This window comes from Gobio gobio, assembly GCF_949357685.1.
Source record: "Gobio gobio genome assembly, chromosome: 11".
NCBI classification, from domain to species: domain Eukaryota; kingdom Metazoa; phylum Chordata; class Actinopteri; order Cypriniformes; family Gobionidae; genus Gobio; species Gobio gobio.
Window position 1 is genome coordinate 54,100,939 of NC_137104.1, and position 25,446 is coordinate 54,126,384.

General features: G+C 40.9%; 1 protein-coding gene across 1 annotated transcript in view; it reads right to left on the reverse strand.

Moving 5' to 3' along the window:
- Nucleotides 1-6,174: 6,174 nt before the first annotated feature.
- LOC307133513 (class I histocompatibility antigen, F10 alpha chain-like) overlaps nt 6,175-25,446 on the reverse strand; it is a gene marked incomplete at its 3' end in the record, with an annotated part of 32,973 nt that continues 13,701 nt past the window's right edge. The window contains exons 2-4 of the mRNA XM_079828595.1: nt 9,394-9,627; nt 9,044-9,310; nt 6,175-6,494 (exon numbers count right to left, since the gene is read on the reverse strand). Of these exons, the coding sequence (XP_079684721.1) occupies nt 6,175-6,494; nt 9,044-9,310; nt 9,394-9,627 (821 nt within the window). The remainder of the gene's footprint in view (nt 6,495-9,043; nt 9,311-9,393; nt 9,628-25,446) is intronic.

Below are 25,446 nucleotides of genomic sequence, written 5' to 3' on the forward strand. Positions count from 1 at the left end.
CTGACGCACTGTCACGGCAGATCATGAATAGTGTGCTTCCAGGAACAGAACTTCCCCAAGCTTTACAGCAGCAAGTGAGGGGAAGATCTCCAGAGCGTGTAGTGGTGAGTGCTAGTGAAGTTGCTGCATTGCCTGGATGTGCGCAGGCAGATCTCGCTTGTCTGCAGAGAGCAGATCCAGTTATTGGGCCCGTTATGGAGGCCTGGGATGCGGGCAGCGTTTTACGCTCTTCGGAGTTGGCTGGTAGGGATCGAGCTGTAAAGGAGCTGGCTAGGCAATGGGACCGATTGCGAGAGAAGGATGGGTGTCTTTATCGTTTGGCGTATACACCTGATGGTCATCGAGAGATCTATCAGTTACTGTTACCTCAAAAACTTCAAAAGGAGGTGTTTAGCAGTTTGCATGACAGTCATGGACATCAGGGGAAAGATCGAACGGTAGAATTAGTGAAGCGTCGCTGTTATTGGCCAGGGATGGTTAGAGATGTGGAGCGGTGGTGTCGGGAATGTCAGCGGTGCATTCTTGCGAAGGCGGTTCAACCGAAGGTGAGGTCTTTTATGGGAACACTACAAGCATCTCGGCCTCATGAAATCTTGGCAGTCGATTTTACCTTGTTGGAGCCTGCAGGTGATGGGAGGGAGAATGTTTTGGTGCTTACTGATGTTTTTTCTAAGTTCACTCAGGCTATCCCTACTCGTGATCAGCGAGCAAGTACTGTGGCCGATGTTTTGGTCCGGCATTGGTTTCATTTGTTTGGGGTCCCTTGTCGTCTGCATTCAGACCAAGGGCGGAATTTTGAAAGTAACCTCATTAGTCAGCTATGTAAGATTTATGGTGTACAGAAGAGTCGCACTACCCCATACCATCCACAGGGTAATGGGCAGTGCGAACGTTTTAATCGGACGCTCCATGATTTGTTGCGGACGTTGCCCCCAGAGAAAAAGAGGGGGTGGCCTCAGCATTTGCCACAGCTTGTTTATGCTTATAATACCACAGTGCATTATTCTACTGGTATGACCCCGTATTTTTTAATGTTTGGGCGTGAACCTAAGTTGCCGGTTGATTTTTTGTTAAATAATCAGTTGGAAGAGGCCATAGAGGCGCCCGAACAGTGGATTGTGGAACATCAGGATAGGCTTCAGGCAGCATATGGTGAGGTACAGGAGAGATTGAGAGAAAAGGTCGCCCGTCGTAACCGATGCTACGAAGGTAGAGTAAATGATCAGGGTTTTAGAACGGGTGAGTTGGTTTATCTTAAAAGTCATCATCGTGGACGAAATAAGATTCAGGATGTGTACGATTCATGTCTGTATAAGGTTGTGCGTGAACCAGGGGAGCAGGGTGTTGTGTACTCTGTTACTCCTGTGTCCCAGACAGGGCCTGTGAAGCAGGTCCATCGGATGGAAATGCGTAAGGCGTTTATTGACCCGGTCGTAAGTGATGGAGACTCTACTGTGTCTGAATCAGTGGGCTCGACTAGTGGGTCTATTATAGATTCAGACGATGATTCAGCCTCATGTGTATTATTGCGAGGTGAGTGTGATGCATCACCAAAGATAGCTGAGGCTAGTGTCCTGGAAAGTTCCCCGGTATCGGAGGCTCAACCCTTGGACCTGAGACGTTCTGGGAGAAGTACAGCAGGTCAGCATTCAAACCCATATAGACTGCCTAGGGCTGCAGTGGTGCCAGTAGTGGGAGATGAATTGTAATACTTGAGACCGAGTGGATGTGCTGTTTTCCCTGAGAATATTATTTTTTTGTGTATGTGTGCATTGGTGGGTCACCAATAAATTCCTAGGGGGAAGAATGTAGCCGGTGAGGTGGTTATTGATGTGATTAATGGGCGTTGCCAGGTAGGGAGAGGGTTTTTAAGTAGGCACCTGAAGGGAGATCCAGAGACGGGGTCCGATTTGTTGTGTGGACGCGTGTGGTCTGGCAGCACTTCCGGGTTTTGCGCGGATGCGGTCTGGGTTAGCAGGTAGGCTGAAGTGAACCTCGATTTGTTTTGTCACTTATTAAATATTGTTCAATTAAATTAGGTGTTTTTAACATAGATGCAAACATTGTGCTGTCCGGCAGTGCTGCTGTGGCTGAGTGTGCGCGGACATGGTCTTGTGAGCAGGTAGGATGAGTGAATCGATGGGATGCACATCCGTAAAGCCTTGTTTACTAAAATGAGGTATCATGTTTTAGTGCACTGCAGATGCAGAGAGCGTGGGTCTGCATGCCGTTAGTCACGCCCGTTTTCATGTGATCGTGAGTTGGTGGCCGTGTGGCAGGTAACTGTAGAAGTTTTTTTATATAGTGTCTGTAAATGTTTTTATGCTTTTTAGGATTAAAAAGTAAAACTATGTATGGTGTGTTTTTTTGGTGTATAGTAATTTGTGGTTTTTGTTTGTTTATTAGGTTTAGTTGATCGCTGTTCCTCCTGTGTTTGTTTTTGTTTTATTTTCCTCAGCTAGCCAGTCCCCGTATGTGCGCGCTGTTTGCCTCCAGCGCAGGGAGAAATTATGTTTGTACTGAACTGGACTGGCTAGTGAGGTGCTTTTTTTTTTGTTGTCTTTTATTTGTTTTGTTTGTATGCCATTTCCCAGCCTCGTATTACCAGCCAACCTTTTTACCCATACTACCGTATGGATGCTTGGAAACCACATTAATTCATTTTGCATGAGATTTATGGTTGCCGTGGAGTGTACGTTTTCCTGGTTTGATTCCTAGTTTCGTTTGAGTGGTTTTCCTTTGGTGTAATATGATTTTCGGGAACACTTATGTAATTCGTTTTTTCTCTTTATTTTTGAATTATGTGTGATTTAAGCTGGGATTGTGTTGGGGTTTATGGAAGGTTGGTTGGTCATTGACATCTTCGAAGGGGGAATTTAACTGTTTGTTATTTGTTTTATTTTTCTGTGTTGATTAAATTCAGTTTGTTATAATTATTTTTGTATAAATAAAATAAGTTATTTTTGTGAGATTTGTGTTTTTTTGGTCAGGAAAGTGGTCGCCCTTGGTTACATTTGTATATTTAATTAACGTTATTTTCTGTGCCAGTCGTATTTTTGACACAAAATGTAACTGTAACAGCACTTCTTTTTCGTTTTCAGCTAACGTTAATGTACATTCAATTTGACCAAGCAGAGCCAAATCTACATTTAATTGAAGCAAACGCGAAGAGATGAAGATACTGCCCATTTTGCCCAAGTAGAAATCAACTTTTAACTTGCCCATTTTGGATGTCACAATACCTAACCTGTCCCGTGTAATCAAAAGGTGAAAATGTTTGCTGAAACGATATTAAAACATGTGTAAGCAAACTCAGAAGGTTTATAAGCCGTGTATTTCTCTGCGGATCAGAGTTCAGACACATGAGCTTACCTCTGTGTTTACTTTGATGCGCTTCACTGAGACAAGCGTGAAACATAATCCAAACTACCCCTATAAAGATCATGTTCAGACTTGTGAACCATTTTTAGACTTGTGTCCTAGACCTAGAGTATAGCCTACATTACAGATGAACTGTAAGCGTCTCTTCCTCACATGACTGAACAAAAAAAAATGTTGAACTTTCGTTTTTTATCAGTTTTGAGTCTGACGACAACATGAGGGCGTGGTTTGTTCGCAAAGCCTATGAGCAGTTTTAAAGTTTTAAAAGCGTCACGATCGCACAGGAGCCATCGATAAGTTTGTTTCCTTTATAAAACAATTCAATTATGCTCCTTATTTAATATCTTTATTTGAACCCCTCCCCCTGGTTTATAATTTTTTTCTTTTTGTGTTGTAACTGTTAACATTGTATTAATGACTCTAGTTTTGTGTATGTATTTTTGTATTGTTAAGATTCATAATAAAAAAAAAGTAAAAAAAAAAAGTTTGTTTCATTTATACACACACAAGATTCAAGATTCAAGAGTTTTATTTGTCACATACACAGTTATATACACAATATACAACTGGCAGTGAAATGTAAACAGGTCCGCTCCATGGACAGTGCAAATAACAGTTACAAGAACACAAGGGGAAATTAAAATAGAAATAGAATAAAATTAGAATAAAAAGTATTAACATAAGTAGAGTTATAAATAAATCAAGTAAGATAAAAATAGGAAATAAGATAAAAATAAAAAAATAAAATAAAAATATAAAATATAAAATAAGTGGATATGATAAGTGAGAAACTGTAGACTTAAAAATAAGTGGTTAACATAAAATATATATATATATTTATATATAGAGAAGTATGATGTGCATACAATAGGTATAATTGCAAATGGAGTATAATGTGCAAACAGGAGTATGATGTGCAAACAGGTTATTACAGGTTGTTACACAGTAACAATAGGAACGTAAAGTGCAGTGCAATGGCAGTATGTGGATGTTAATGTTTAAACTGGATGTTTATGCGTGTGCGGGGTGAAGTGAAGTCACGTGACTGAGTTCAGGAGTCTGATGGCCTGGGGGAAGAAACTCCTCCTGAGTCTTTCAGTCTTTGCCATCAGGCTACGGAAGCGCTTACCAGATGGCAGCAGGGTGAAGTGAGAGTTTGCAGGGTGATTAATGTCTCTGATGATTTTAGTAGCTCTACCTCTGCAGCGTTTGGTGTAGATGTCCTGCAGAGACGGGAGAGCTGAGCCTGAGATGCGCTCGGATAAGCGCACCACTCTTTGCAGGGCTTTGCAGTCGTGACTGGTGCTGTTCCCGTACCACGCTGTGATGCACTGAGTCAGGACACTTTCTATCGCCCCTCGATAGAAAGTTTTCAGGATGGCACACACACACACACACACACACACGTGCGCGCACACACTCAAACACACACACACCCAGGGTGAGCCTGAGAGTGAGGGGGGAGGGGAAGGACTGAGAGGGAGGCACTCTGCACATTGTGCAACAATACGTTGTGTAAGTAGACAAGTGGTCAAGTGCAAAGACCAAAATAGTGTGTATTTCGACCGGGCATTGGAATTGAACTTCTTCCTGATAAATTAAACCAGTTAAATTGCATTTGTAGCCATCACCTATAAACCACAAACTGTTCCCATGTCAGTCCAGTGTGTAACTCCATCATCACTGAGCTCTTGATCAAAACACTGACTATAGAGGTGGGTCATGTGACTGATGTGGAGATATCTGTGTGAGGAGATGATGATTTATTCTCCTATAGTCTGTAACAATTGTGGCGGGAGGAGCAAACAGTTTGCCACAGTGACGCCACAGTGGATGTTGTGTCAGGCCTCGAGGAGGGGTTTATTATTAACATTAACAAACATTTAAAAAATATATTTAAAAAGGGGAATAAAGTGCCCAACAAAACAGGGGATCTGGTGTCCTCGGTGTGCCAGGGAATCGTGAAGGAAGAGCCGTGATCAGATAGGATGGGTCCAGGTTAGGGCTGGGGTCTGACGGCCACACACACTTCTCTCTTCGTTCTGAGGCGTGAGGACACGTCAGAACCAGCTTATTCTGATCATCAGGAGCTTCATCAGGCGTCTTTAGGCCACGGTAACTGAGGGGAATAACGGCCCAGCATCCTAGCCTGTCAGCCCCTCATGGGACTGCCGCAAAAAAACCCATAATAAAACAGAACATTAATGTCCCAGGCCTGTTCCTCTCCCATCCTTCACAGTCATCGCTCCTCCTGCTCCCGATCGAAGCTCATCCATGAGAGCTAATTCTCGGTTCTCTTCTTCATCTTCTCTCTTCCACAGCATATATAGCCTATAAACTTTGTGTACAAACAGATTTCACGTCACAATTCTCATTTGTTATAGATCTTGTTTATGTCCTTCAATCTCATCATCATCAAACTCTTTACTAGTTTATATTTTTTCAGTAAATACACACTGTCAAAACATCATACATTTTGAAATGTCTTTAAAACTATGATGTTTAAAATCAAGACATTTAAGCAACAGTGTTCAATATTTAGAACTCACCTTTTGAACTTATCAATAGGCAAATCCACCAAAGACACACAATGAGAACTAAAGGTAGAGCTACAGTTAAATATCCGACATTCTGAGATTCTGTTTCACAGTCGGCACAATTTCCAACTGCAAAAAAATAAAAACACAAATATTGTAGCCTAAATGAGTGTTATCATGTTCTCTTTCTACATACTGAGTGACTTGTATTAAGATTCAAATGTTAATAATGCAGAAGCAGTGTTACTGTATAAAGTCAGATCTTCACATATTCACACAATTTATGATCATATTTACCCCATTTAGCTAAAGCTGGTTTTCTCAGACTGCTGTGAATGACCCGACAGTCAAAAGATCCTCTATGGTTTCTGTTGATCTTCACACTGGTTCTCATCTGAAAGGATCCGTCAGCATTTGGTCTGATTCCAGAAGACGTTTTATCCTTAAGTTTAGTTCTGCTCCTTCTAATATCCATCTGAACATCTCTGGGGTAGAAACCAGTGGCCAGACACGTCAGAACCAGCTTATTCTGATCACCAGGAGCTTTACTCGCAAACATGTGAACATCTGGAGAACCTGGAGATGAAAATAATAATGCAATTAACAAACAAACATTTACAAATAATTTGGTTCTTTGTGTAAAAACAATTCTTCATATTCATTAAAAATGTGCATACATGAACACAACCTTCAAATATACACTCTATTGCCAAAAGTATTGAGCCGCCCCTCCAAATCACTGAGTTCAGGTGTTCAATCACTTCATGGCCACAGGTGTGTAAATCAAGCTCTAGGCCTGCAGACGCTTCTACACACATCAGTGAGAGAATGGGTCGCTCTCAGGAGTGTGTGTGTGTGTGTGTGTTCGCTTCTACACACATCAGTGAGAGAATGGGCCGCTCTCAGGAGCTCAGAGAACTCAAGCGTGGGGCCGTGATCGGTGGACATCTGTGCAAGAAGTCCATTCTGGACATTTCCTCACTACTAAATATTCCACGCTCAACTGTTAGTGGTGTTATAACAAACTGGAAGCAACTCAGCCACGAAGTGAAATCCCAGAGCGGGGTCAGCGCATGCTGAGGGTCACAGAAGTCGCCAACTTTCTGCAGAGTCAAGAGCTCCAGACCTCCAAACTACTGTGGCCTTCAGATGAGCTCAAGAACAGTGTGTAGAGCTTCATGGAATGGGTTTCCATGGCCGAGCAGCTCATCCAAGCCTTACATCACCAAGTGCAATGTAAAGCGTGGGATGCAGTGGGGTAAAGCGTGCCACCACTGGACTCTACAGCAGTGAGACGTGTTCTCTGGAGTGACCAATCACGCTTCTCTGTCTGACAATCCCATGGACGAGTCTGGGTTTGGCGGTTGCCAGGAGAACGGGACTTGCCTGACTGCATTGTGCCAAGTGTAAAGTTTAGTGGAGGGGGGGTAATGGGGTGGGGTTTTCAGGGGTTGGCCCCTTAGTTCCAATGAAAGGAGATGGTGGTCCAGTGGGTTAAACCATGGAACTGACATGCAGAAGGTTGCTGGTTCAATCCCAGCAGTCACCACCAGTGTGTCCTTGAGCAAGGCTCTTTACTCCATGTTGCTCCAGGGGGAATGTTCCTGTAATAAGGGCACTGTCGCGTTGGATAAAAGCGTCTGCCAAATGCATAAATGTAAATGTAAATGTAAATGAAAGGAACTCTTAATGCTTCACCAAGACATTTTGGACAATTTCATGCTCCCAACTTTGTGGGACCAGTTTGGGGACGACCCCTTCCTGTCCCAGCATGACTGACCAGTGCACAAAGCGTCGCTCCATAAAGACATGGATGAGCGAATTTGGTGTGGAGGAACTTGAGTCCTGACCTCAACCTGATAGAACACCTTTGGGATGAATTAGAGCGGAGACTGAGAGCCAGGCCTTCTCGTCCAACATCACAAATGCGCTTCTAGAAGATTCCCCATAAACACACTCCTAAACCTTGAGGAAAGCTTCCCAGAAGAGCTGAAGCTGTTAGAGCTGTGAAGGGTGGACCGAATCCATATTAAACACTACGGATTAAGAATGGGATGGCATTAAAGCTCATGTGCATGTGAAGGCAGGCGTCACAAAACTGTTGCCAATATAATGTATATATATTTCTTAACTGCAATTAAAAGTGTTTCATAATGTGAAGGGCTGCTGATGTGTAACTACAAACCCAGAAAGTTAAATAAAACATTTAAATAAAGATATTTCAACATTTCTGAATGTGTCCTCAACAGTTTTACATTTTCAATATTTAATGATAACCTGCTGAACTTATGTCACACAGACACACACACACAGACACACACAGACACACACACAGTCTGGTGCGCTATCCTTCTGGGGACTCACCATAGGCGTAATGGTTTTTATACTGTACAAACCGTATTTTCTATCCCCTTACACTGACCCTAAACCTACCCCTCACAGGAGACATTCTGCATTTTTACATTTTCATAAAAACTCATTCTGAATGATTTATAAGCTTTTGTGCCCATGGGGACCTCAATTTAGGTGACACGAGTCCCCATGAGTCTGTCTACAGTCAGGTTCAAGTCCCCACCAGGCTAGAAAAACATGTACACACACACACACACACACACACACACACACACACACACACACACACACACACACACACACACACACACACACACACACACACACACACACACGTTTGTTTTTGTGAAATGTGAGGACATTCCATAGGCGTAATGGTTTTTATACCGTACAAACCGTATTTTCTATCCCCTTACACTGCCCCTAAACCTAGCCCTCACAGGAGACTGTGCAGTTCACTTTCTGTGAAAAAAACCTCATTCTGTGTGATTTATAAGCATTTTGAAAAGTGAGGACATGGGTAACGTCCTCATATTTCACCCTCTTTTTGTCATACCCATGTCATTATACACATTTGTGTCCTGATATTTCACGAAAACATGCACACACACACACACACACACACACACACACACACACACACACACACACACACACACACACACACACACACACACACACACACACACACACACACACACACACACACACACACACACACACACACACACACACACACAGGAGCTAATTAATATGATCTGATCAGAACTCACTCTTTTTAGTGTTGATAAATGTGGAGATCCAGTTCCTGCAGGTCTTGAGGAAATATTCAATGACGTGGTTTCGTCCAGTTTGACTGTCCCATTTCTCTTTGGTTCTTTTGGCTTTGGGGCTTTTCTCAATCCACTGCATAGTGTCAGAATTAAAGGATATAAGATCCTCTCCATCAAATCCATATTCATCAAAGACAGTCAGATCCACTGATCCATCAGGAAGTTTCTCCAGTTCACAGCCAATTATTCTCTGAAGAACATGAAGCTCTACAATCACAGAACAACACTCATGAGAAACTTACAGTAAATATAATGTGTGATCATTAATAAGAGTAAAGCATGAATCTCACCAGAACACTGTGAGTCTGTGCAGTTTGACAGAGTCCTGATCTGATGTATGAACCAGACTCTGTGATCAGGAGGATCTGCAGGAGCTTCAGTCCAGTCTTCAGTCACAATCCAGACTCTTTCTTCATCACTGAAGTGTGAGATCCGTCTGTCATCATAAACAACCTCAGCACTGAACTCTGGGAATGTGTCTGCTCTGGTCAGGACTGTAAACTTGTAGTGCAGGAAGTGTCTCTCTGAAAGAGAAAAACACAAACAACAATAAAAACACTTCATGTTATTTTACAGTTTGACAAGGGCCAAAACAAACTTCCTTTTTCTTCACTACATTGCAAAGCATAATATCAGACTGTCCCCTGCACTTCATTAAAGAAAAAATTTGGTTCCTCGCCTCTGGTGCTCTTCGGTCATTTCTGACCGGAAAATGTTTGGTTTTGAAATTCAAAAAAATCACAGCTTCATCAGAATGATATGAAACTTGGTGACTTTTCTAGCATTAGGTATGTAAACACACAAAACACTTTAAATCACTTTTTCTAACAAAAAAAAATGTATCTAAAACTTTATAATAATAAGATTTTTTAAAATATATATTCAAATCCATCAAAAAAATAAAATAAAAAAATAATTAAATGTGTTCAAAAGAGAACTAGTGAATTCTCAAGCCTCTCCATAGAGACCTAGTGGTTACACCCATGGTTGCATGTTTTCTTAAATAACTCCAAAAGAGGGGCTAATCTGCCTTCAAAAAATTTATTTTGAAGGTCTAGACTTTATTTTAACCTGAAATACTGTTTAAATTTTTTTATAACTTTTTTTATTATTATTTTCAATGGCAAAAACAGACCATAATTATTGCATACATATTAATAAGTACCATCAAATCATCTAAAAATATTATTGAAGAAAAATAAATTACATCGGTTTTACTGGGGTGGAGGAAGTTTAATTTTTAGGTGTCTGGTCACTTATGAACGGGAAGATAACCAATGCAACCCCTAAACGAAGAGCACCAGAGGCAGTGGCGCAAAAAGTGGGTATGCGGAACCCATACTCCCCGAGCACCCACCACAGGACACCGCGAGGGACACAGTCGAATGCCTTCTCCAAATCCACAAAACACATGCGGACTGGTTGGGCAAACTCCCATGAACCCTCCAGCACCCTGTAGAGGGTATAGAGCTGGTCCAGTGTTCCACGACCAGGACGAAAACCAGACTGTTCCTCCTGAATCCGAGGTTCCACTATCGGCCGAATTCTCCTCTCCAGTACCCTGGCATAGACTTTCCCGGGGAGGCTGAGAAGTGTGATCCCCCTATAGTTGGAACACACCCTCCGGTCCCCCTTTTTAAAAAGAGGGACCACCACCCCGGTCTGCCATCCCAGAGGCACTGTCCCCGACCGCCACGCGATGCTGCAGAGGCGTGTCAGCCAAGACAGCCCCACAACATCCAGAGACTTGAGGTACTCAGGGCGGATCTCATCCACCCCCGGTGCCTTGCCACCGAGGAGTTTCTTGACCACCTCGGTGACTTCAGCTTGGGTGATGGACGAGTCCTCCTCTGAGCCCCCAGCCTCTGCTTCCTCAATGGAAGACGTGATGGCGGGATTGAGGAGATCCTCGAAGTATTCCTTCCACCGTCCGACAACATCCCCAGTCGAGGTCAACAACCGCCCATCGCCACTGTAAACATCGTTGGTAGGGCACTGCTTCCCCCTCCTGAGGCGCCAGACGGTTTGCCAGAATCTCTTCGAGGCCAGCTGATAGTCCTTTTCCATGGCCTCACCGAACTCCTCCCAGGCCCGAGTTTTTGCCTCCACAACCACCCGGGCTGCAGTCCGCTTAGCCTGGCGGTACGTGTCAGCTGCCTCAGGAGTCCCACAAGCCCTCCAGGCCCGATTGGACTCCTTCTTCAGCTTGACGGCATCTCTTACTTCCGGTGTCCACCACCGGGTTTGTGGATTGCCGCCTCGACAGGCACCGGAGACCTTGCGTCCACAGCTCCGAGCGGCCACTTTGACAATGGAGCTGGAGAACATGTTCCACTCGGACTCAATATCTCCAGCCTCCCTCGGGATCCGGTCGAAGTTCTGCCGGAGGTAGGAGTTGAAGATCTCTCTGACAGGAGACTCGGCCAAACGTTCCAAGCAGACCCTCACAGTACGTTTGGGTCTGCCGGGTCTGTCCAGCTTCCTCCCCCGCCATCGGATCCAACTCACCACCAGGTGGTGATCAGTTGACAGCTCCGCCCCTCTCTTCACCCGAGTGTCCAAGACATATGGCCGAAGGTCTGACCACAAAGTCGATCATCGACCTCCGGCAGAGATGTATAGTAACGAAGTAGAACTACTTCACTACTGTACTTAAGTACTAAAAGGCAGTATCTGTACTTTACTAGAGTATTATTTTTTTCTCCTACTTCCACTTTTACTTCAGTACATATTTTCAATGAGTTTAATACTTTTACTCCGATATTTTTTTTATGTGCTGCATCGTTACTCGTTACAATTATAAAAATGTTACGAATCATTCCATTCCAAGAGAGAGCGCGAGAGAGAGAGAGAGAGAGAGAGAGAGAGAGAGAGAGCGCGAGCCCCGCGCGCGTGTGCATTCACTGTCTTTAAAACAGCGTCTTGCGCTCAAATTGCTCTTTAATTGTTTACATAGTTAATGTGCACTGTGAATTAACATATACAAACAATGAACAGCTGTATTTTTATTAACTAAGATTAATAAATACAGTAACAAATGTATTGATCATGGTTAGTTCATGTTAGTTATTGGTCTAATACATTAACTAATGTAATGTTAACAAATCAAACCATATTGTAAAGTGTTAAAAACAAATAATTTACTCAGAACACCTCTTGAAATGAGAATATAAGTGTGCTTCCCCATTTTTTTTTTTAGTAAGAGTGGTTAGTAAGATTTAATCTTAATGAACTACAGTATTTTCAGGTTATTTATATGGCAATGTGTAGAAAAATGACCTACCAACATTGTGATTGTCCTTTAGGTTGATCATTTGAAATAATAAAAACAATATGATGTTCAAACTTTTAACTACTTTCTTTAATAACTACATAACACAATACTTGTACTTTTACTTTCAGTACTTGAGTAGTACATTTTAAAATAAACTACTTGCAATACTTAAGTACAAAAAATGTTGAATACTTTAGTACTTCTACTTAAGTGTGGTGCTTAAAGAGCACTTCAACTTCTACTCAAGTCACTTTTTTGATAAGGAACTTGTACTTTTACTCAAGTCTGTGTCTCTAGTACTTTATACATCTCTGACCTCCGGCCTAGAGTGTCCTGGTGGCATGTGCACTGATGGACACTCTTATGCCTGAACATGGTGTTCGTTATGGACAAACCGTAACTAGCACAGAAGTCCAATAACTGAACACCACTCGAGTTCAGATCAGGGGGGCCGTTCCTCCCAATCACGCCCCTCCAGGTGTCACTGTCAATGCCCACGTGGGCGTTGAAGTCCCCCAGTAGAACGACGGAGTCCCCAGTCGGAGCACTTTCCAGCACCCCTCCCAGGGACACCAAGAAGGTCGGGTACTCTGCACTGCCGTTCGGCCCGTAGGCACACACAACAGTGAGAGACCTATCCCTGAGCCGACCCTTTCATTCACCGGGGTAAACTCCAACACATGGCGGCAGAGCTGGGGGGCTATAAGCAAACCCACACCAGCCCGCCGTCTCTCACCATGGGCAACTCCGGAGTGGTGAAGAGTCCATCCTCTCTCGAGGAGCGTGGTTCCAGAGCCCAAGCCGTGCGTAGAGGTGATTCCGACTATCTCTAGTCGGAACCTCTCAACCTCACGCACAATCTCAGGCTCTTTCCCCGCCAGTGAGGTGACATTCCATGTCCCAAGAGCCAGTTTCCATGTCCAGGGATCGGGTTGTCTGGGCTCCCGCCTTCGACTGCTGCCCGATTTTCTTTGCACCGGCCCCTTACGGTCCCTCCCGTGAGTGGTGGGCCCACGGGAAGGTGTCCCCACGTTGCTCCTTTGGGCTGAGCCCGGCCGGACCCCGTGGGGGAAGGCCCGGCCACCAGGCGCTCGCATACGAGCCCCAACCCCAGGCCTGGCTCCAGGGTGGGGCCCCGGCTGCGCCGTACCGGGCGACGTCACGGTCCTCGTTGTCCTTGTCGTCATAAGGGGTTTTTGAACTGCTCTTAATCTGACCTGTCACCTAGGACCTGTTTGCCTAGGGAGACCCTACCAGGGGCATATAGCCACGGACAACGTAGCTCCTAGGTTAATTCGGGTACTCAAACCCCTCCACCACGTTAAGGTGGCAGTTCAAGGAGGAGGATTCTAGAATCATTCAACTATAATTCGTTCTAACCATCTGTTCAAAAACTGTGAATTATTCGAGAACAAAACCTATACTTTGTTTGAATCTATTTTTGTTGGAAAAATAGAGCAAAACTGTAAAAAATGACAACTTGTTGTTTATTGAACTGTTGTATAAAATTAATATCGCATTTTGCAATCGTGCTGATATACAAAAAAAATTCATAAAAAAGGTTCTATATGGCACCAAAAATGGTTCTTCATCGTAATCATAGAGGAACCACTTTTGGTGCTATAAAGAACCATATCTTAACATGTTCTGTATATGGTAGCGGTGCTATATAGCACCTTAGTTAAAGAACCGGTGAAGAACCTCTGAAGAACTGCTGAAGAACCATTGAAGCACCAAAGTTGGTGCTATATAGCACTTAAAAAGGTTCCCCTATGATTACGAGCCAAGAACCATTTTTTGTGCCATATAGAACCTTTTTTTTAGAGTGTAGGCTACTCTGGAAAAGAGCACTCTTGCTCGTATGATGTTGCTTAACTCATAATTTCCTCTTTAATTACTTTCAAACAAATGTTTATTTTTATGTGTGTTATTAGCCTATTAATAACAATTTGTTATTGTTTGCTAAATTGTTGCTGCATACCCCTCTGGCACTGGGTAGTTGCGCCCCTGACCAGTGGGTTAACATGAAGAAATCGAGATCTTCTCAGTATCTGAAAATCTCACAGCCCCCGAGATCAAATCTTGTGATTCACTGAAGCAGGCTATATTAAATCTCTGTGTCCGAAATCGCCCCCTATACCCTTAAATAGGGCATTACTTGAAGGGACAGCCATTTGTAGTGTTGTCCGATATCATATTGGACCTTAGTGCACTCATCCAATCCCACAATGCACCACAATGACGAGTGTAGGCCTACAACTGGACTGCGTTCAGCCCCAACAAAACGTTGCAAAACGTTATTAAACGCTAACGGTGCTGCGTTGAACACCCTGTTCTGATGACGCAAGAGTTGCAACTATGGCAGCTGAGAAGGCCATTCTTTGTGTTCTTTTTGAGGAATTCTTGGAGCCTGATGAAATCTATATAAATAGCCTACGTGTTTAATACTGCAAAATACATGCAATCACTGCCCTTGCCGTGCAGAATAAAAGACAACATCCCAATCCCATTTATTTAACATTTTTATCTCCTGGTAATCAATTCTAATTTTATTTTATTTCTAGTTCTTACTTTTTTAATAGCTTGTATATTCTTTCTCATTTTTATGTAAAGCACTTAATTACCATTTATGAAATTTGCCTTGCAATGAAGCTAAAAATATGAATAAATACATCATGTTGATATATATACTGTATACATTTTTTATGACAATCATCTTGTTGTGTATACCGAGCTGCAGCGTACACATTGGTAAACAACTTTACTTGGACCCATTGTGTGAGCTCGAGCTGTCTCTTTAATACCGCGTGGGTTTATATACATGTTGCTGCTGATTGGGCTGACATTTTTGACACACCCACCAAACGAGATAAAACGCATCTCAAACCTGTTGCACACCGTTACACACCGTTTCCAGGAAACATGACGTTCAACCGGAAACCGTAGCAAAACGTTGCGCACCGGTTTGAGCTTTGAATGTGCCCCAGATATCAATCACACTTCTGTCTGCAAAGTCACGTGTTTTTTTATTTATTGGGTATTTATTCAGTAAATGTGTTTCCATCATAGTTTATGCTCATGTCTTCTTATGATCTGCCTCCATTGAACACACAATTGTTTTGTGCACATTATTAGAATTTATGCGGATCTTTATGTTTCCATCCTGTGTTTTTATGCAATATCTCAAAATTCACATTAAAATAGGTGGATCTTGGAAACATAGCCAGTGACTGAACCCTTCTGTGACAGGAATACCACACACACACACAGTCTGGTGCGCTATCCTTCTGGGGACTCACCATAGGCGTAATGGTTTTTATACTGTACAAACCGTATTTTCTTTCCCCCTACACTGCCCCTGCCCCTAAACCTAACCCTCACAGGAGACATTCTGCATTTTTACATTTTCATAAAAACTCATTCTGAATGATTGAGGTCCCCACAGTGACACGAGTCCCCATGAGTCTGTCTACAGTCAGGTTGAAGTCCCCACCAGGCTAGAAAAACAAACACACACACACACACACACACACACACACACACACACACACACACACACACACACACACACACACACACACACACACACACACACACACACACACACACACACACACACACACACACACACACACACACACACACACTGTTTTTAACTACAATTAAAATCCTAAAACCAAAATAAATATATATATTTTTGTAAGTTTAAATTGTTCACGTTGTTCAAACTGTTTTTTCTTTGTTCTTCAATGATGTTTATGCAATAATTGGATAGTGTGTGTGTTATTTCAGCAAATTACCTCTCAGTGATTGTGTAGTTCATGTCTGAATGAGTTATATTTGTAGCAGATAAATGTGTTTACCATGTATCAAAATAAAAATGTGAAACATGTAGAACAAACAACCACTGTGATACTGTGTATTAAAGTGTTACAACCACCCCCGGTCTCCCCTAATTTTATAATTATTTATAAATAATTTTTCTTTTTAGAAAAATCTTGAATATGAGGCTTATCTTTTTATAATACGTTTTGATTTTGCCAACCTGTAGGCTATTTGAACTGTAGAGTTATTGTTATTTTAACAGTCATTTTATGTTTGGATGCCATCGTTACTCTACCCGCTCAAATTGTGTGTGTGTGTGTGTGTGTGTGTGTGTGTGTGTGTGTGTGTGTGTGTGTGTGTGTGTGTGTGTGTGTGTGTGTGTGTGTCTTAAAAAGTCTTCCATTTGATTTTAAAATCCCTGAAGGTACTCTGATATATTTACGCACATACAATATTTGTAATGTAACCCAATCCCACATTAATACAAGCTTACAAAAAAACACTGTTTCTCAGCTCAGCTTTTTAACATGACTCTGTATCTTAACTTCCTCATTCATGTCGGAAACTATAAGCAGATCGAGCTTTTTTTTTTCTTTTGCTAAGCTCTTGAACAATTTTTGACATGACCTTTCCCAGCAGGCACACAACGTCATAAGATGTTGATATTTGGTTACATTTTGTTTGTGACGTCAGGTGACCAAAATTCAACTTTAGCTCAACGTCTAATGCCAACGTTAATTTGATGTCCAATACCAACGTCAGCTGATGTTGATGTTTAGTTGTTTTTAGGTTGTGTTGTAAAGTAACCAAAATTCAACATCGAGCCATCGTCTCAAGCCAACATCATATTGACGTCAGATTCTAACATCATTAGACGTTGATCCTTTGTTGGTTTTAGGTTGTGGTATTAACTAACCAAAATCTAACGTTGAACCAACGTCTCAAGCCAACATCATATTGACGTCAGATTAACTAGAAACTAGATTTTCAGGTACACAAATAGTAATCAAATGTAAAATATTACTGCATAGTCTGCATTAAATGATATATCACTGCATATACATATAGATTAACCCTTATTAAAAGTTATTCCGTCAAGAGTCGGAGTGATTTTTTTTCTTCTGTCTTTTGTTATCTCTGCGATATTTTCCACTTTCCATGTTATATGGTAGGGGGCGCTATTACACATCTCCTGAATGAGTACAGCAACTCTTGATTAAAACAGGCGAAGAAGAAGAAGAAGCAGCAACGACAACGATTACAGACTGGTGATATCACTGAATTCATAGTGTGAAATATCCTAAACCATTGCTTTTGGTTCCATCTAATAATTGCTCAGTCAGTTGTTTGTTGTTTATTCTCTTTTTTGTGTACATATTCACAACAGATCTAAGTAAATGTTTAGAGATTTTTAGGTTTTAGATTTTGGAATTGCATGTTATCACTTGTGTTGCCAGAAGATAAAAACCTTGCAATCTGGGTGAGCCCATGACCTTCCATCTAGCACCAGAGTAGAACCAGTGTGACATCTGCATTAGATATGACGAACCTGACAAAAACTATGACAACCGGTTCATAATATGTTATGTATTATTAATTATTTGGACATTTAAATCCTTTTCTTTTCATATCCACAGGCTGATGACAAATGAGATAATGGCCAGTTTCAATATGAATGTAATGCAACGTCTGTCCAACGTTGGAGGTTGATGTCAATCTGGTGTTGAGTTTAGAACCCAATGTCAGATTGACGTCAACCTCCAACATTGGACGGACGTTGCATTTTGGTTGAAAATGAAAATCGGGTTGACGTCAGAACCCAACGTTAGATTGACGTCAACATCCAACATTGGACGGACGTTGCATTTTGGTTGAAAATGAAAATCAGGTTGACGTCAGAATCCAACGTCTGGTTGACGTCAGAACCCAACGTCAGATTGACGTCAGAACCCAACGTCAGATAGATGTCAACATCCAACGTTGGACGGACGTTGGATTTTGGTTGAAAATGAAAATCGGGTTGACGTCAGAACCCAACGTTAGATTGACGTCAGAACCCAACGTCAGATTAACGTCAACCTCCAACGTTAAACGGACATTGCATTTTGGTTGAAAATGAAAATCGAGTTGACGTCAGAACCCAACGTCAGATAGACGTCAACATCCAACGTTGGACGGACGTTGCATTTTGGTTGAAAATGAAAATCGGGTTGACGTCAGAACCCAACGTTAGATTGACGTCAGAACCCAACGTCAGATTGACGTCAACCTCCAACGCTGGACGGACGTTGGATTTTGGTTGAAAATGAAAATCGGGTTGACGTCAGAACCCAACGTCAGATTGACGTCAACCTCCAACGTTAAACGGACATTGCATTTTGGTTGAAAATGAAAATCGGGTTGACGTCAGAACCCAACGTTAGATTGACGTCAACATCCAACGTTGGACGGACATTGCATTTTGGTTGAAAATGAAAATCGGGTTGACGTCAGAACCCAACGTTAGATTGACGTCAGAACCCAACGTCAGATTGACGTCAACATCCAACGTTGGACGGACGTTGCATTTTGGTTGAAAATGAAAATCGGGTTGACGTCAGAACCCGACGTCAATCTGATGTTGTGTTCTGACGTCAACCCGATTTTCATTTTCAACCAAAATGCAACGTCCGTCCAACGTTGGGGGCTGCAATCATATTTCAGGGTGGCCGTGACACCCTTTACAAACACCCCATATATGCGTTCATTAGCGCCCCTTCAGCTGATGGCGCCTAGGCGACCGCCTAGTTCGCCTATGCCTAAAAATGGCCCTGCACGTGGGCGATGCTTTTCGATGCGATGTATGTGCAGAATACAGATAAGGCAGGGGCGCCGCTACACAAAAAAAGGGTTCTGTATGGCACCAAAAATGGTTCTTGGCTCGTAATCATAGGGGAACCTTTTTTAGTGCTATTTAGCACCAATTTTGGTGCTTCAGTGGTTATTCAGCGGTTCCTTGACTAAGGTGCTATATAGCACCTCTGAAGAACCTCTGAAGAACCACTGAAGAACCACTGAACAGAGCACTAAAAAAGGTTCCCCTACGAGCCAAGAACCATTTTTGGTGCCATATAGAACATTTTTTTTTTTAGAGTGTAGCAATTTTGGGCCCTATGAAAGAATATGAGGTTGCCCCCTCCCCAGACATATGCACATCTGATTACTCAAGCTGCTCACTTTTCATAATCAACATATGAAATTAAAATAATAATAATATTTAAACATAGCCTAACTATGAAACTAAATGGCTGCATTTTCTTTAACCCATGGCCGAGGAAGGCGTCGGCGACTTCTGATGGATTTTTTTCCTTTATGACAGCGGAAACAACTCACAATACTCCGTCATTTTTAGCCATACAGATAAGACATCATTATAAACTATAAACTGTCTACTTTTATTTGTGTACACTCACAATAACAACAAAGGCAGTGGATTCAGCTGGGAACAGATTATTTTGCACTCACACCAAACGCTGTCTTCATTTCAAAAATATATTTTGTTCATTAAATGCAAAGTTTTTCATTTTAAAAGCATTTCTAAATTCAGTTTATATTTCCAACAAACGAAATTACAAGCCAAAATAACGAAGTGGTAAAATTGCCAATTCAAACATTTCGCTCTTCTCTGTATGTGGCATTCTTTACAGATGATGGTATGTTATGATAGAGTTCTTTATTAAACTCATAAAAGACAATAGAATATAGAAAATGACACAATTTTGCACTATTTGCGCGCAATATATTCAGAATTTGAATAAAACTTTTGTATTCCATTCTTGACAAGCGGCCACATACACACTTTAATACATAGACCCATATCCGCATTTACATGCGGGATTCATTCTCGAAATTGTGATGACTGACAGTGATATTTATGTATCGAAATCAGGCTCATATAAATGTCAGGAAAACACGATTCCTGGCTGCATGTCAATATTCATGGATCTCTGGATCTTTGCCAAGTTGTAAAGAACACTATATCGAGTCCAACCTTTAGTTTAAACTGATAACTGTTTGTTTTACTCGCGGTTTCCCCTATTAACTCCAGTTACGCAGCAGCACTTCTGCCACTCAGTCCCGGCTGAGGGGGTGTGTTCCGGCGGGAAAGTGACGTCGATGCATACCCTCTATACCAACAGAGGTCATTATTGACGTACAGCCAAAACATTGATCTAAAAAAAAAAATTCACAAGATTTGCAGCGTCTCAGTCTCACAGGATTGGTTTTACCATATGTATGTAAATTAATAGTAACTTCAGATGTCATGTTTATGGTCATGTGGGTGTGACTACTGCACACTGCCGACAGAGATAATGTAACTGAAATAACACAAAATATATGTCTTTATGTATGTAATGGAGGGTTAGGGTTAGTAACTAACACTAAGCCTCCATAATTGTATGTATTAATATTTATTGGAATACATAGCCAATAAAAAATATGTAGGCTATTAATATTTATTGTATAATCTATTCGAATGCATTGCTTCAGCTAAACGCACGTTAATTAGGGGTTAGTAATATTAAACATTAACATATATCTGTGTTTAGCTGCAGAAATTGATTTGAATAGCTTATAATAAATATTAATACAAGCCTCTATATTGCACTATATTGTATTACAATTCAAGGTTTGTCATCATCTCGGAAATAAAGCAGTCAGCGTTATCTTCCCGAATAAGTTATGTGTAAAGTGTAAAGACAGTGTAAAGACCATATGAGTATAAGTGTTATATGAGTAGCTATTCCATAAGTGTTATGTATGCCCTGTTATTTATTTAATCATTGTTTAAATCATGAACTGCTTCAAAATGCATGCTGTTAACGAAATCATTGTTGAAACATTTGCAGTTAGCCTAGGCTACTGTATGAATAAAAACAACACACAGCCCAACAAAACAGTAGGCCTACAATACGATTTCAGGTTACGTTTTCAAGTCATACAAATTCGCGCTTTGACATTTGTGATATGCTGAAGTGCCGCCCACCGAGCTGATGTTCACTACTGTAATGAATATGAACTTTTTAATAAATAAGCAGGGGAAATCCCTGCTGACTTTAAACGAATAACCATTTACATGCTTAGTACGTTTGTGTTGTGTACAAGAAGACTTCAAATATAAAAACGCTGACTCGTTAGGCTCGTTAGTTTACTGTTTTCTCAGTAAAATCATATAATTGTTTATAATTGTCTATAGATTCAATAGAAGGCGTGAGCTTAGCCTACTAAATCCAGTCATTCATATATAGATCAGTAGGGTTGATTTCAGTACTTTAAATAATATTTTTAAAATTAATTGGATTAGACATTTCATTCTAAATCCAAATTCTCTTTGGAATTTCATTCCAAACCTTTTCTCCAGAGTCTTGATTTTCTCTTGATTTGCAAAATTATAAAATTGAGAAAATCCCTCTGAATTTATCTTCCTTTCACAAACAAATGTTGCTTGCTTGGTCCCTGTTATAGAAGCATAATTTGTCACCCCATAGATATTTAATTTGAAACAAACAATATATTATATAAAAATAAATCCTTAGTTTTTGAAAGATGGTTTTTAGCAGGTATAATTCGAGCAGATCAATTACTAAATCAAGAAGGTATGCTGCTAACTTACTCTGAGTTTCTAAATTTCCATAAAATTCCAGTGACACCCAGGGAGTTTGGGGCCGTATAGGCCATAATTATTAAAAAGCCAATTACAGACAATAGTGAAACGAAAAATGTTGACCAACCTTCCTTAGTGACATTCATGCACACTCATAACTGAAAATTATTATTATCAACCACAGTGAAGTGGTTTCATAGCCTACACTGAACTGAGAAAACCTTTGGTAGTTGATGAGAGATAGCAGAAGTCAAGTGTGCGCGACAATTTACTGTTTGTAAACATACATGTAACCCCACCTGTTCAAACCGCCCGCTCCAAGCGGGACTCGAACCCGGGTCCTCTAACAAGGAGGCTAAAGGCTGCAACCCCTAGCGTCAGTCGCACTATGTCAATGTCAATTTGTCAAGAATGTCAATTTGCACTACCGACTGTTTATACAGTAACAACTGTTTACTTATGCATCTTGCACTACCATACCTTAACTGCATTATGCTCATTTGCACTGCCGACTGTTATTTACAGTATACCTACTGTTTACATTTGCATTTTGCACCGTATTACATATTACTTCTAACTGTAATATGCAATCACTTTCCACTGCACTTTTACACTTTTTTCGGATAGCTTCTGTCCATAATTTATTGCACTACTTTAATCCACTGCTATATTCCTCATTTTAGCCTAACATACCATTGTATACCTCTATCTGTAAAATTCTGTTTATAGTAATAGCCATCTGTTTATTTATTCACTGTATTTATTCATAACCATCTCTCTCTGTATATATTTATATATATATATTCAGTACATATCATATGTCTTGCACTTATTCAACCATTGTATATCCTGCACTTGCTGCTATTGCACTTCTGGTTAGACCTAAACTACATTTCTTTGCCTTGTACTTGTGTAATGACAATAAAGTTGAATCTAATCTAATCTAATCTAGAGCGTCTCTAGAGATCAGAGGAGTGAGGTTTACTCACACAGCAACTACTAGCTGGCCTCCGTTACATACAGGATGCGCGCGCAGCTAGGTTGCAGAAAACCAGGGGGAGATAACGTTTACATAGGCCTAACATTACATGGATACGGTACAAAATCTTTAGATTTAAAAAGATTATAGATTGTATATATATATATATATATATATATATATATATATATAGTGTTTCCCCTACCATTGTTCAGGGGGGGGCGCCCCGCCCTCCCAAAACGCCCCCCCGCCCCCCCTGAATGAGTGACAAAAAATATTTGTCATTACGGTCGACAATAAGAATTGCCCGATGGTTCAGTGCCAGCGTGAAAGACACTCCCAGAGCTGCATCTTCACGGAAACTGATCATTTGCGCATTTTTAAGCCATGGCAATTTAAATATTCAAGCCAAGCGCTCATAGACGAGAAAGTGTCTCAGTTTGATACTCGCGAAGGGCAGCAACACAACACACACACACACACACACGCGTCTCACAGCGCGCGAATATTCACACAAAATTATATCAAAATGCCTGTCTTGTTGAGTATCATCGTAAACATAGTCGGTTAGGTCTTTTAAATCAACGTAAACATGAAATTTGCCAGTCACCGCCAGCATTTATGGTCAAGTTTGTAAGTTTTAATGGCCCACAGAATATCTAAACATGCAATATATCAAAAGAAAGAACTGACCCACTGTTTTATTCCAGCTTCATATATTATTTTTTTAATCAACACTTGAATGTTACAAGTTTCATGAAAAAGCAACATTTTGAGCATAAAGCTGAAAAAAGCACGTTTTTGTAAAAGACTAACGTTACGTCCGAACGATGAACAAAACACAGATGTTGTAGATCGAGTCCATCAACACCCCAAAGCTTCACAGTCCTAGAACTCGTCCTGGGTTGACAGTTCATTCAATAACATTGGGCAGTTGTGATGTATATGCTGTTTAATGGTGATGATCGCGTTATTTTACATATGCATCTGCTTATGATTTCGCACGTTGCTTCTTCGGCTGTTTTGATCAGGAGATTCTGTTCTCGTGCAGGAATTGCGCTACAGCGCCCCCTACCGTATAACAGTGAAAACACGGAAAGCCGGAAAATATCGTCATTGGCTATACAAATATTGAGATAACAAAAGACAAAAAAAAATCACTCACTGCTCTTGACTGAATAACTTTAAATAAGGATTAATCTGTATTTTTATGCAGTGACATATAATTTTATGCAGACTATGCAGTGATATTTTACATTTGATTACTATTTTTGTACCTGACAATCTAGTTTAGACCTACATGAAAATAACTGTTTATTTCATTTGTATATGTTTGTTCTGCTGTATTTATTTGTGCTTTTGCTCATAATTTGATTATTTGTTCTTTTTTTATTACTGACGGTCTTTAACAATATAAAAAAAATATATGAGTTAGGATTTTAGTTTTTAGAGTCATAACCTTATTTATTAAGCTTATATGGCTCAAAAACAATACTAGGCCTATTTTATTTTATTTGTCTTTTTTTTTGTGGTGGGGTCAGTGAAAATTCTGACAGGGCAAGTAAAAATTTGAACCCCTGAAAAAAATCCTTAGCATTGAGCCCTGAAATATATTCCCCCCCAAAAAAACAACAACAACAAAAAAAAAAACACGGATTTGCGTGTAGTAACTTTAATGGTAAAAATGTAAAAATGCAATGGAGAAGGTGACGAACCTAAACGGGCAAAAATTAGGGTTTTTTTTCTTAAAAGCAACAAAATCCAGAGCAAAAACTCAAGCTAAGCCAACCTCTGTTGTGTTGTAAATAGTTGTGTGATGTATAAAAAATGTTTGTTTATATTTATTTACCAAATTAATTTATTTATTTATTGTCTATGGCAACACAGAGTATCCGTAACACTCCAGCTCCACGACACTAGTAGTTTCGGGAGGTCCCCCCCCCCCCAAAGCTGTAAACCTAGGGGAAACACTGTATAATATATATATATATATATATATATGTGAACAAATATATTATATATGTAAACATGACGGCAGAGCAGGGCCGGCCCAAGGCATAAGAGAACTAAGCAGCTGCTTACACTCTAAAAAAAAAGGTTCTATATGGCACCAAAAATGGTTCTTGGCTCGTAATCATAGGGGAACCTTTTTTAATGCTATATAGCACCAATTTTGGTGCTTCAGAGGTTCTTCACCGGTTCTTTGACTAAGGTGCTATATAGCACCTCTGAAGAACCGCTGAAGAACCACTGAAGCAGCAAAATTGGTGCTATATAGCATTAAAAAAGGTTCCCCTATGATTACGAGCCAAGAACCATTTTTGGTGCCATATAGAACCTTTTTTTTTTAGAATGTAGGGCCCCCTTGGCCACCAGGGGGCCCCCAAGAGTACATGAAATTACTTGCCGCATGCTACTTTATTGAAATCGCGAAATGGCCTAAGACAATTACTAGATAAACTGCTCTTTTTTTTTTTCATATGCACAGATTGATTCTGACAGCTCGCAGCGCCATTGGCGGGACACCATTCATTGGCTTGTTAGCCAGGGTTCAAAGTGCGAGAAAAATCGCTTGTCAGTTGCCTGTAGGGCTGTTATCAACCAAAGAAAATCTTAGTCGA